Raw genomic sequence first — 12214 nt, forward strand, 5'->3', positions numbered from 1 at the left:
CATGCCTCATGATTTATTCATTTACTTTGTGTTATAATTTACCGAACCTAATGCTCATTCATTTACAAGTGCACTTCTGTTCGTAGGCTCTCTGTGAGCAAATAACAAAACTTTTGAATAACTGCTTAAGGTTTATTACTTTATATTGATGATAATGGAAGAAGGCGTGAAGCACAAATGACAACGAGATCTGCACTGTATTGAGCTTCCAGCGAAGGACATATTATATTCACCAACACGTAACAAGCAGTCAGCGAACCACAGTTTCAGAATGCTTAATCACAGAAATGAAGTAAAATTCCATTCCAGAATCATGAGTGATATTGAAACTATGCGTTTCCATCCAAGAAATATGTATATCATCCTTTTTCATGGCACGGGAAGTGAATCATAATCCTATGATACCGAGTTATGGAAGTTTCTATGAATAGAGACTCAGAATCTGCATCCACAGGGACGGCATGACATGACAGTGAAGGACTCTCGTAGTTGTCGATCCCTACTGCTGAATGCTACTGTGCTGGTCACCACTGGGGATATCAGACTCCGCTTCGCCGCTGGCAGCCCCCCTTCGGGCTGAAAGGTGCTCCAGCGATCTTGGGGAGGAGTTCCGGGACCGACGACACCAGCAGGCAGCCAGGTCGGCACGGAAAGAAGGAGTGTACAGACCATAGATGACGGGGTCACAGCAGGTGTTGAAGTTTCCGAACACAAACAGGAAGTGGTGGATATACTCAGGCGTCACGCGCAGCATCTCTGGCTGGAACCAGTACCAGATGCCTAACAGGTAGTAGGGAGTCCAGCAGATCACAAAGGACACCACAATGACGATGGTCATTTTAAGAGTCTTCATCCGTGCCTTGGGGATCATGTCTGTGCCGCTACGTCTCAAGCATGGCTCTGTCCCTAAGGAGATAGTGACCTTTACATGAAGAACATTTACATCTCTATCTTTAAGAATAGTGACCTTTACATGAAGAACATATACATCTTTATCTTTAGGAGATAATGACCTTTACATGAAGCTTCAGACACTGATGCCTCCTCGGTTTCTTTACTTAAGTTTTGCCTACGACTCTCTTATCACATTTAACAATGTTGATAACTAATCTGTTCTCATAGCTGAAAGCTGATGGTGTATTTGCTGTAATTCCTATGTCATTAATTTATGCAGTATATTTTCCTGTACACTAGAACCTTGGAACCCGAATGGCTCTCAGCTTGACCAGGTTGGACGTTGAGCGGGTCTGTCGAATGTTCTTTGTCTTGTACCTTGACTGAAATCTTGGAACTCGACCGTTCCTGCTAAAACTTGTATGGGTCGAGATGCATTCGACTCTACCAATTTAGACCTTGATGGCTCAGTTGGGAAAAATCTAGCCACAGCTCGACCGAAGACTCAGAACAGCGCAAAACAAAACCAACCTGCTAAAGCTTGTATGGACTGGGATGCGTACCCCCCCCCCCCCCCACCTACCACGTCCAGTATGCCATCAGCACACTTCAATACAGGTAAAGTGCTGATAAATTGCCATTTGTTACATGTTTATTGCTTTTGAATGTGTGATTTTTTTAATTTGTGTATTATTTTATATCGATTTTCAATGTGTTTTTTTCATTAGTCAAGTAGGTAGATAAGTTTAAATAAGCAATTATTTGGGGGGTCTGGAACTGATTAAATTCATTTACATAATTCATTTATTCATTCTGATCCCGTTATGGCTGCCATCATGAACATGTCCACATCTATGCACACCTGGCCCTTTACACATGTATTGCACTCTTGCACAACTTGCCTAATTTGCACAACATAACTTACTCACCCTGTATATGTGCACATTCAATCACATTGCGATATTTATATGTATATAGGTGTAGTGTAAAAATTACTGCCACTCTCACCCTCATTGTGATCTGTCTGGTGTGTTGTTTGTGTTGGTTTAGGAGAACAATATTTCGTCTCACTGTATACTCTATTGTGTATTGTTTGGGATGACGATAAAGCTCTACTAACTTACTTACTTACTTACATTATTTCTTATGGGGAAATGCAACTTGGACCTCGACCAAATGGCGAATCGACCAGCCTTCGGGAATGAGTTCCTGTTCCAAGGTACCACTGTATATACTTTCTAGAATACCTCAGCGATTCTGCTAGGGGCTGCCTGAGAGAAGGATGAAGCCCTGGTTCTCCACAACAATGACTCAGCCACTAAGGCTAATATCCCTTAGCTATTAAGATCACTAGTCAGTTGGTAGGTGGTGCTTCCACACAGCAGTTGGATTTTTAATTTGGCAATTAATGACTCTTCGTTCTTTGTGTGAAGGCGTTTGCAGATCCGTGTCTCTTTGGCAAATGGTGAAAGGTTCTGGCAACTATGCTTCGGTGCAAGATATATTTCTTGGCATGGTATAGGTGAACTGTAGTCTGTACTATACACTGTCAGAAAAAAAAGAGTACCAATTTGCACCTTAGCTAGTCACTAGGGCTGTACCCTCAAGGGTCTGCAAATTGTACCCAATTACTGTACGCGAATGTACCTTTTAAGGTAAAGAAATGGACTATGAGGAATATTTTTGTACAATTGGGGGTACAGTAATATTGTTTGTACCTTTGGGATGTCCCATATGCCACGGCTCTCCCAATAGAACTGAAACAAATAGGATTGTTTATGGGATACTGGAATGACGCTTAGACAGCCTTTAGTAAGTCAGTAAGAGGCCAAATGATAGAATTCCTTAGTTTGGGTTCACACCACTTGTACAATGTGAGCACATGGAATCTATGCATGGCATCTGATAGTAGCCCAGAAGTCTCATAAGATACTTTAGATTGGTGGTTGCTTTACTTTGGAGGTTACTTCTCTTTATAATTTTAAATCAGCTGAGGGATAGTACATTTTACACTATTATCACCCCGTAAATGTGATGGGACTATTTCTTTCTCAATTAACTAAGAGAAATAGGTACCTCTGCTTTTTAGCATCTGCCGGTTGATCTCAATGAGGATGCGGGTGTAACATCCGCTCATGACCAGCAGGGGGACGACGTAGAGCGTGACAAAGTGGAACATATTGTAGGCCGTCTCCTGCCAGCGGTGCCGGAAGCTCCCGTGGGTCACGCACTGGATGAAGTCCACATCTTCGGCCTTGATGGCACGGAAGATGAAGAGCTGTGGTGTTGACAAGAGAAAAGGTAGCATGCAGTTGGCTCCGAATCACCCGCAGTGCTCAGGTGAGAAATCACATACACAGTATGAACACTGGTGCTGGTCTGTGAAAGATCTAAGCTGTCATAGGACGACACACATTCACGCTTCCTTTGTAACATAAATACACGTTTCGATTAGTACTGATATGATCGATTTTTATCATCCATTTTCTGCGTGTCGTTAGCTCTGGTTCTGGGTCACATCGGGCCTGAGCCTGGCCCAGGCAGCATAGAGCACAAGGCAGGGGACACCCTGGATGGGAGACCATCTTCATCAGGATCCCCACCAGTCAAAAGTTTGGGTCCGCAAAAGAAGAGTCTTACATCACATGACCAGGGCACCTGACCTAAACCAATAAGAGGTGGTTTTGGAGGAGTTTGAGAGGGAAGGAAAAGTGGCCAATGAGAGCTCAGCATTTATGCGGGACCTCCTTCAAGACAGCTGGAAAAGCATCTCAGGAGGCCACCTCATAAAACAGGCGTAGAGGAGACAGTAGGGTTAACCAGTCCCTGAATAATTGGGGCCCAATGTTGATGTCACTCTACTGACCCAGGGATTTAAACCGGCAGCCTTCTGAGCCTCAACCCACAGAGCTGACCCTGCCCCCAAGAAACATAAGTAGGTTTTTGTTTTTGATACTCATTTATAATTTGTATGTGCGTATAATTATTCTAAAATGTAGAGAATAGCATAATTAAATCTTTCATTAGGTAGGTGTGCTGCTTGCTTTTTTCTCCGCAGCCACACTCACGGAGATGCTACTTTCTCACAATATAATTTTAGATTTCGTCAGAAAGACACAATGACATAAATGGCTATAAATTAAAATAATATCCCATTGATACGGAGGGTCGATTTTTATCACCATTTAAATACAAAGGGTTCCTTTGTCTGTGACTTAGCGCATCGCTGAAACACATACTGTCCACCCCTGACAAATCAATAACGGGGAATAAAAGAAAAGGCTGTTTGTCTTTGGGGTTAGAACATCACGGTCTGTACCTGATGATAGCACATCAGGGGGATCCGTACATTTTAAATATCACGTGGCGTGTGGGAATTCCCTATTTAATGGCCCCTGTCACTTTTTAGTTTAATGCCAATGGATTGCAAGTTAAACATAATTAAACAAAGAAAAAAGGAAACGTGATTCACAGACAAACAGCTATAAATTTCACCAAACGTATGCCCCCCTCCCCCCAGAACAGTTATCACCCTGTAACTGATAATCGATCTCTGATCCATGTACCATCCATTTTCTTCAGTGTCTGTATTATTAGTTGGCTGACTCTGCTGCTTTGGAAGTCACCTTGAATGTTCACACCAGGCTTCCTGGGGAAGTGATGCATATTATTAACTTATACATACCCAACAAAACAACCAGGAGTTACTATTTGCATTTGGCATTTAAACGAATGTCTTGGTGTTTGTTAATTTTTTTCATCTTAAATAAAACCACGGATGGGCAATCCCCCTCTTCCTCCGTGCTCCGTGGGCCTCCACTGCAGACATAGCTTATTTTAATGAGCTAGACTCCTGTATCCTGCATATGCTACATTGCCCCAGAGGACCCTGGGGTCTCCTGCACTGACAGCTAGAGCCTGTGTGTGTGCGGGCAGGCGTAGCTGCGTGGGGCGAGATCCCGGCTCTGAGACGGCCTGACAGCACGTATGTCTGCTGAGAAAAAAAGCAAGCACTCACAAAATGTCAAGGTGCAGGAGATGCTAGGCTAGAGAATAGGGGATGAGATTTGCTTTTGGAAGGTCATAGTAGGCTGGAGTTGACCTTCTCAAGATGGATTTAACACCTGTCATTCAGTAGGATAACCTCTCCCACTGATTTCTCTGTCACCTGATTGGGTCCTGTAAGTGCCAATCCAGTTGTTTACCTTTTCAGAACATACAATAAGCCAATCAGCAGCCACCACACTCTCAATGTTCCACCTACCTGTGGGGAGGCCAAAAGCAGGCTGAGGGACCAGGCCAGGAGCAACATCTTCTTGTTCCTGCGGCTGGCGTTGAAGGAGTCGAGGGGGTGGAGGATGGCGTGGCGCCGGTCGAGGCTGATGACTACGAGGATGAAGGCCGACGAGTGCATGGCGAAGAGCTTGAGGAAGCAGAGCAGCTTGCAGAGAGCGTCACCGCCGTACCACTGCACGGTCACGTTCCACACAGCGTCCAGTGGCATCACGATGAAGGTCATCATGAGGTCGGCTACCGCCAGGCTCATGATGAGGGGCCGCAGATGGGAGGCCAGTCTCCGGCCCCGCCCCCACGCCACGCTGCTCAGCACCGATAGGTTGCTGACGGCCGCAAACACGAAGAGCACCAGGGTGGCCACCACTCGGAACTGGGCCGCCCTGGTGAAAGTGGGGGCCGCCCAATCCGGGGACCAAGGTGCGAAGGAGGAGTTGGAGGATGAGTTTTCCGGCAGCTCTGGGGACGTCGCCAAAAACAGGGACAGATTCCCAGACATTCTGTGGAGGAAATAAAACAGCCTTTGTTTTTCAATCACCGCATTTCCTCTGGCGTGACAGTAAAAGTGCATTTAGTGCCACTTCAGTGATTTAATGGATTATTAGTGTGTATCAACAGTAGCCAACATGCCAAGTTTTTCAAAATAACAATTTATCTTTCTGATTATTTTTAAATTAGTGGTGACAAAAGGACATTCAGTGCCCATTTCATTTCACTGTTTAGACATATTACTGGGAAAACAGCATACCAAGATTTGAAAAAAATATATTTTTTAAATAAATATTTTTGAAATTATAGCAGAAAAATAGTACAGAAAAATATTTTCCTGATTAAAAATAATCAGTCACGCTTTACATGAACTGCGCCTTCATGCCTTTATTAGGCATTCATAGAAGTTTCACACCTTCATAATGCATTATACTGCATTCATAGAACATTCATAAGCAGCTGTCACTTTTTGCGTGGCCTTGCCTCTCCAGGCAACTTTCCATTCCATAACATGGATCTGAAATGCTGTGCAGCCAGCTCCTTATAGTGCGTCAGACAGGGACGGGGATGAGACAGCGTTCTCCCAGAAGGCGTGGGCGGGGCTGGCAGTACCAAAGCTCATTGGTCCCCGCCATTCTTCTCCCAGAAGGTGTGGGCGGGGCTGGCAGTACCAAAGCTCATTGGTCCCCGCCATTCTTCTCCCAGAAGGTGTGGGCGGGGCTGGCAGTACCAAAGCTCATTGGTTCCCGCCATTCTTCTCCCAGAAGGCGTGGGCGGGGCTGGCAGTACCAAAGCTCATTGGTCCCCGCCATTCTTCTCCGAGAAGGTGTGGGCGGGGCTGGCAGTACCAAAGCTCATTGGTCCCCGGCATTCTTCTCCCAGAAGGCGTGGGCGGGGCTGGCAGTACCAAAGCTCATTGGTCCCTGACTTTGACCCACTCGCAAAGCCAAAGCCCGCTTCTGGATGCTTCCGAAGGTGCATCACTCACTATGACATGCTGCAGGAAAGCATCCATTTGCCTGTTTCTAACTTAACAGGCCTTTACTCAATGAGTCCACCTGTGCTTCTCTGCATAGGTTCAATGGGCTAATGAAATTAGCAAACAGAAATGCATTGTTCCGAATAAAAGTCCCCAGTGAACCATTCTTACGGCAGCTGTCTTCTGGCATCCCAGAGTTATGATTTATATACCAAATCTGTATAAGCAGTTTAGCTGAAGTTGATGTCAACACTAATGGCTAATTAGAAAAAGTAACGCAGCACCCGGGTCTAGAAGGAGGGTATATTCCTACTGTAAATAGTTCCTTGTTGTTGTTTTCCCTGTGTGACAAAGTATGATTCTGGGGGGACAGTACCTGAACCTGACCCCCTGTACCTGGTGGCTGGGGCCACCTAGGGAGCCTGTTGAAGGGGGAATTCGCCAGCTGTTTTGCTGTCAGCCTGATGTTCGGTTGGTTTAAGAGCGCATAGGTGTGTAAGGCGTGCCTGTGGTCTTCTTATTCAGTAGTAAAGCACTATAATAATACCTGCTATTATATAATTTAGCTATTCGTTGAAAAATACACTTACGCTTTTATATATACAAATTCCAAGCCAATACAAACTGTGGTATCATTTGTAATCCCCTGGTCTGAAGTCTCAAAATGATTTCAGTAGCTGAATGTATCAGTGCGGAAGCAGTGAGACTGCAATAAGAGGATTTCAGGCAGTAGTTCTTCTGAACAGTACGTGTGTAATGAAGCCACGGGGAAAACAGCATGCAAATAGGGTGGGTATTACTCAAGACTCCTCTAACTAATAGGAAAATATGTGATGCCATAAAAAAACTGTTCAGATTTATTTAAATCTGAAAATGATTACTCGCATTCTGCTGCCAAATATTTTATAATTATACTGGGACAACAAATATATGGGCCCTAGTGAATTTTAAAAATCAAACTGCAACGTACAGTATTCTACAGTACACTGTTGTTTACAGTGGTCATTAAGGCTGCTGGTTTTAGCAAAATGCTAATCTCCAGCAGGACAATTGCCTTTGTCTGCCTGTGCCTTTTCTCTCCACAAAATGGCCATAAATGGACTAAATCTTCAGCATCCCATACAAGACCTTTCTCCAGTGATGATCATGAAAAAGCTCCAGATTAAAAAACACAAGAAAAGACCTCAGGCAGATGGTACTTGCTTGTGTCTTAAAGCACAAGCTATTTTACAAGTGATAAATATTAGCAGTCTGTGCAATAATTTTGTATATTTTGTTTTCATATATTAATTCAAGTTCACTGCTGGAAAAGCCAATAAAGGCACATTTACTCTGGAGTGTTGGTGGTTACTGTGAAAAGTACAAAGTGACGCGTTACAGCAGACTATTGAGGTGCGAAGCAGATGAGCTGTTTACAGGCACCGAGAATCATTTGTGTGAAAATACATCAAGGAATGCGTACATGAACCTCTAAAAGGGGAACGACTTACAATAGATACAAACACACATTACTCAGCAGAACAGATGTGGGAGCAGGTACCACAAGGCATTTTTATTATAAGGGTGATTATTGTTCAGGCTTGTGGATGGTCTGAGGGGGGCATTGCTGCCTCATGTTCTCAGCTTTGGGGTTTGAGTCCCACCTCCCTTCTGTGTGGCACTTAGGCTAATTGGCACCCCTGTTATTACTATGCGTGTACGTGGACTGTGATGCATTGCATTGCAATCCAGGGTGTTCCCCAGCCAGGCTGTCAGGCCTACCGAAAATGTTTGCCCAGGGTGTTACTAGTTTCCTGCCCTAATTGCCATCATTTGTGGCACCTGCATTTTCCCCTTTATATATAAGGCTCAGGTCCTGGCTTCCCAGTTGAACATTTGCCCTCATAGGTACTGTCAGTGGCAGAATGCTCAATTCCAAGCCAAGGGATGCAGCGTGATCTGTTTCAAATTCCCACAGCGCTCTTCCTGAGTCTGAAGCCTGACTCAGGAGAGCCCTGTTCCCGCTGGTCCCTGAGTGTGGGAGTCCTATTCCTGCTGCTTCACAAGTCTTGGAGCCCTGTTCCCACTGGTCCTGAGTCCAGGAGACTAATCCTGCATTGCTTATGTCCCAAGCTCTCCTGTGTCCAGTACTGCAGCTCTTCCCTCCCCATGGACCTGTGCCCTCCACACTTCGCTCCACTTCCCTCCACTTAGAACGGGTTGCTCTCCAGGCAGTGGAGTCCTGATCCCAACCCCGTGTCTTGTCCTGTCCAGTCCTGTCCCCTGTTATGTTTTTGAGTCCTGAGGTCCCTGATGGCCCATAATCTGGGGACCCTAAGAAGATGCCTACCATGTTCTGAGCAATTCATACTGTCTAGAGTGGGTTGCCCTCCAAGTAGTGGAGTCCTGTTTCCAGTCCTGTCTTGTCTCCTGTTGTGTCTGGGAGTCCAGGGGCCTCTGCAGGCTGGTAATACAGGGACCCCAGGCTGATGACTGCATTTGTTCCCCAAAAAATAGATCCCAGCTATGAAATTGTTAAGTTGTGCTCCCATCCCCCCCCCCCACCATATCAAACTCTCTCCTATGCCCTTGCATGCAGACACTTCAATGTTCCTGTGCCGCTCGATCCAGCACAGTGCTTCTTCACATTTTTTGTGTCAGTGACCCCCTCCTGAAAATGTGCACATAAGCACATAAACTTAATTTTATTTGCAATGAATATATTTTATTGAAGTTTGTCTCATGCACTGAGACAGTGCATGACATAACATAGATAAGCAATCCGAACAAAAATATTTTTCTCCCTATTTTTCTTGGAAGATGGACCCCAGGTTAGGAACCCCTGACTAACGAAAGCGAAAGTCTGACGTTCAGCGTAAGCACATTTTGCCGGTTACGGAAAGGGTAAGATCCGCGGGGGCATGCTGAGCGCTGACACATATGGCTCTCCGCTTGCTCCCCAGTGAACTTCATCCTTTACGCGCAGCGAGTGGCAATTACGTGTCACACTATTGTGAATGTCATATTACGTTCAATTAAATGGACAACGTTTTCTCCTTCATCGTGTAAAAATATACACGTGGCACTGAGAGCTGGTCTTTTGAAACTGCCATTGTCTTATCACATATCAGACCAGATTGCCAGCAGTTTTCTGGGAATGCAATTTAATTGTCATAATTCAATTACAATCGCAGCAATCTGCGCTGGGGAAGAAGGTACAAAACTTGACCCCCTTTGCTCCAATTTTATGATAGACTCACTGTTTTCGCAACTATGGCCTGTGTCTGTACAATAGCCTGCATCATCGCGAGAAAGTAAGCCCTTTTGTCAGAAAAACTATGAAAGTCCTTTTATAAATACCTCTGAGTCAGACTGGGCTTGTTCACTCGACAGGTTGGTTATTTCTGTGCGCTAGCAACCACAGACGTACTTATAATGTTTCGTTTGCACCGATTTTAATCATATTACATTAAGCTGCTTACCCAGGGCATGTCAGCAGTTTATTCTTTTTTATTATTTTGGTCATATTAATGCAATGCTACAGAGCAGGTACACTGAGAAACTCAAAGACTCACATACAGACACATGAACCCACACATTCACAAACACACACAGACACGCGCACTCACGCAGACGCAAACACACGAACACATACATGCATACCCGTTAAAATAGCCTAAAAACAAATATCAGACATTTGTTTGCTTCTCGTGTTTTCTTTTATCCAGGAAATAGCTGGGTGACGGTTGTATCATACAACCTCTATTATTTTAACGGCAGATGTTTCTGGGTTTTTGACATACAGCTTGTATGTGTAGCAGCCCATCAGCACTGCCGCGACTCTGACTGGGATAACTGATTAAAAGCTTGTAATTGAACTATGCCGTTGTCAGGCTAAATGAACATTATCTGTAAAAGAACAGAGCTCTCTAAAGGTCGGGGCGGCGGCTGTAAACTAATTATCCATGTCTCATTATCTATTTTATATTGCTAGATTTTGCTTCAAATTCCCATCGTCTTTGATTCAGTTCATATTGTTTCAAGTTAAAATTGTTATTGGAAGTTCAAAGAGGCCACCCTACTCTCACACAGTAAGGTAACTAAAAACGTCGTGGAAGTTAAGGCCCAGGAAGGTAGCAATTGGATTATTATTTATTTATTTATTTATTTATTTTTGGGGGGGGGGGGAGCTTGCACAACGATCAATGAAGTATCTGAGCATGAGTGCGCAATATTAGGATATTACTAAATCCCGATACATAGCTCTGAAAGAAGTGGTCATGATTCTAGAGTAATCTGCATCTTTCCATATATTTACACCCAATGTGTTATTACATCGTGTGCCTTTATCCCAATTATATGTGACTTCCTACACTGAAGTGACCAGATCAATTCATTATCTTACATTAGGTCTGTCAAGTTTAACTTTTGCATTGTTGGTGGTTTTGCTGGTTAATATTCACCTATAATCACATTCATCCACTCATCCATCCAACCATTCATCCATCCACACATGCATTTCTTAATCCGTTTGTTAGGTGCGTGTTGAATGACAAGCATGTTTCGAAAGCACCGATAAAGGAAATCCAGATTCGCCGTTACAACCAGATCTCTAAAAGCAATTATACTTGTTAGGTCGAAACTACTTAAGAAGGATCACGTGTTTATTATATATAGTTGTATCATCTAGTTTAAACGCCAATATGCAACCAAATGCATTTGTCAGTGTATTGAATGCATTTGATCAGAGTTAGATTGCAGTGTATGCAACTTGAGAAATCCCCGCATTGACGGAAAAAACACGGGCGACACTTTACGTTTGAAGTTACAGTTTATGCCAGTAAACACTTCTTAAGTATTGTAAAGACAAATTAACTCTTACCTCTTATATTCCTCAACTCCTGAAGAAATCCGTTAGCTCCAGGGATTTGATGTTTGCTATTAATTTTGTCAACAGTTGTCCATTCCTGTGTATGTATTTTCCATTCCAAAAAAAAAAATTAAAAATAAAAATCGCTTGACGATCACACGAGGGTTACCCAGTAACAATAACCATTAGCGAACAAGTCTCTGTTGGCTCTACATCAGATTTTTTTACACTGTTTTTCGCCTTTTCTGCCAAACTCTTCACTGACATTTGTTTCTCGAGGGTTAAACTACCCCGATGGGTGTCAGTTTGCCTGCGTTTTAGTGCAGCAAAAGCTCCGGTGAATGAGTCGGCTTGTGACGCTGATATGCCGCAGTCAGCACTGACTCCACGCTGAGCGGCGTCGCCCAGGCTGCCAGCCACAGAATCGCGAATAGAGCGTTTTCCTTAAAGCCGCAACGCCGAGCCGCAGCGCCCCAGGAGCTGTCCGTGCGCCGGTGCTGAAGCAGCGCAACTTCGCTGTTCATAAATATTAGCTTCAGTAATATAGCTGCAGGGGAATAACTGCACGTAATTAGGAATGATAATATATAAAAACAGAATTACAAAATATGCAGTAGGAAACACCCTGTTTATTGAAATGCAACTGCTGTCCCCCATTGGCGCGGGCCGCCTTTTAGTTTCAGGGGCAGTTTGATGTCTTATTTAACGCG

The 12214-nt window shown here is 44.1% G+C and overlaps 1 protein-coding gene across 1 annotated transcript; it reads right to left on the bottom strand.

The window, feature by feature from the left end:
- Nucleotides 1–322: 322 nt before the first annotated feature.
- Nucleotides 323–11850, bottom strand: LOC125719354 (gonadotropin-releasing hormone II receptor-like). The gene is made up of 4 exons (XM_048994050.1): nucleotides 11517–11850; nucleotides 5159–5687; nucleotides 2971–3172; nucleotides 323–906 (listed from the first exon to the last, which is right to left on the bottom strand). Exons 2-4 carry the CDS (start codon nucleotides 5684–5686, stop codon nucleotides 500–502), a joined length of 1137 nt encoding a protein of 378 aa, XP_048850007.1. The 5' UTR covers nucleotide 5687; nucleotides 11517–11850; the 3' UTR covers nucleotides 323–499.
- Between the last annotated feature and the right edge of the window lie 364 nt (nucleotides 11851–12214).

This window comes from Brienomyrus brachyistius, chromosome 23, assembly GCF_023856365.1.
Source record: "Brienomyrus brachyistius isolate T26 chromosome 23, BBRACH_0.4, whole genome shotgun sequence".
Lineage (NCBI taxonomy): Eukaryota > Metazoa > Chordata > Actinopteri > Osteoglossiformes > Mormyridae > Brienomyrus > Brienomyrus brachyistius.

Bases quoted from the DNA above. Each gene is read 5' to 3' on its own strand.
- LOC125719354 (XM_048994050.1), bottom strand. From the start codon at position 5,686: ATGTCTGGGAATCTGTCCCTGTTTTTGGCGACGTCCCCAGAGCTGCCG. The intron at 3,173-5,158 runs GTAGGTGGAACA...TCAACACCACAG, and splicing joins TGCTTTTGGCCTCCCCACAG to CTCTTCATCTTCCGTGCCAT. The intron at 907-2,970 runs GTACCTATTTCT...CTATCTCCTTAG, and splicing joins GCAGATGCTAAAAAGCAGAG to GGACAGAGCCATGCTTGAGA.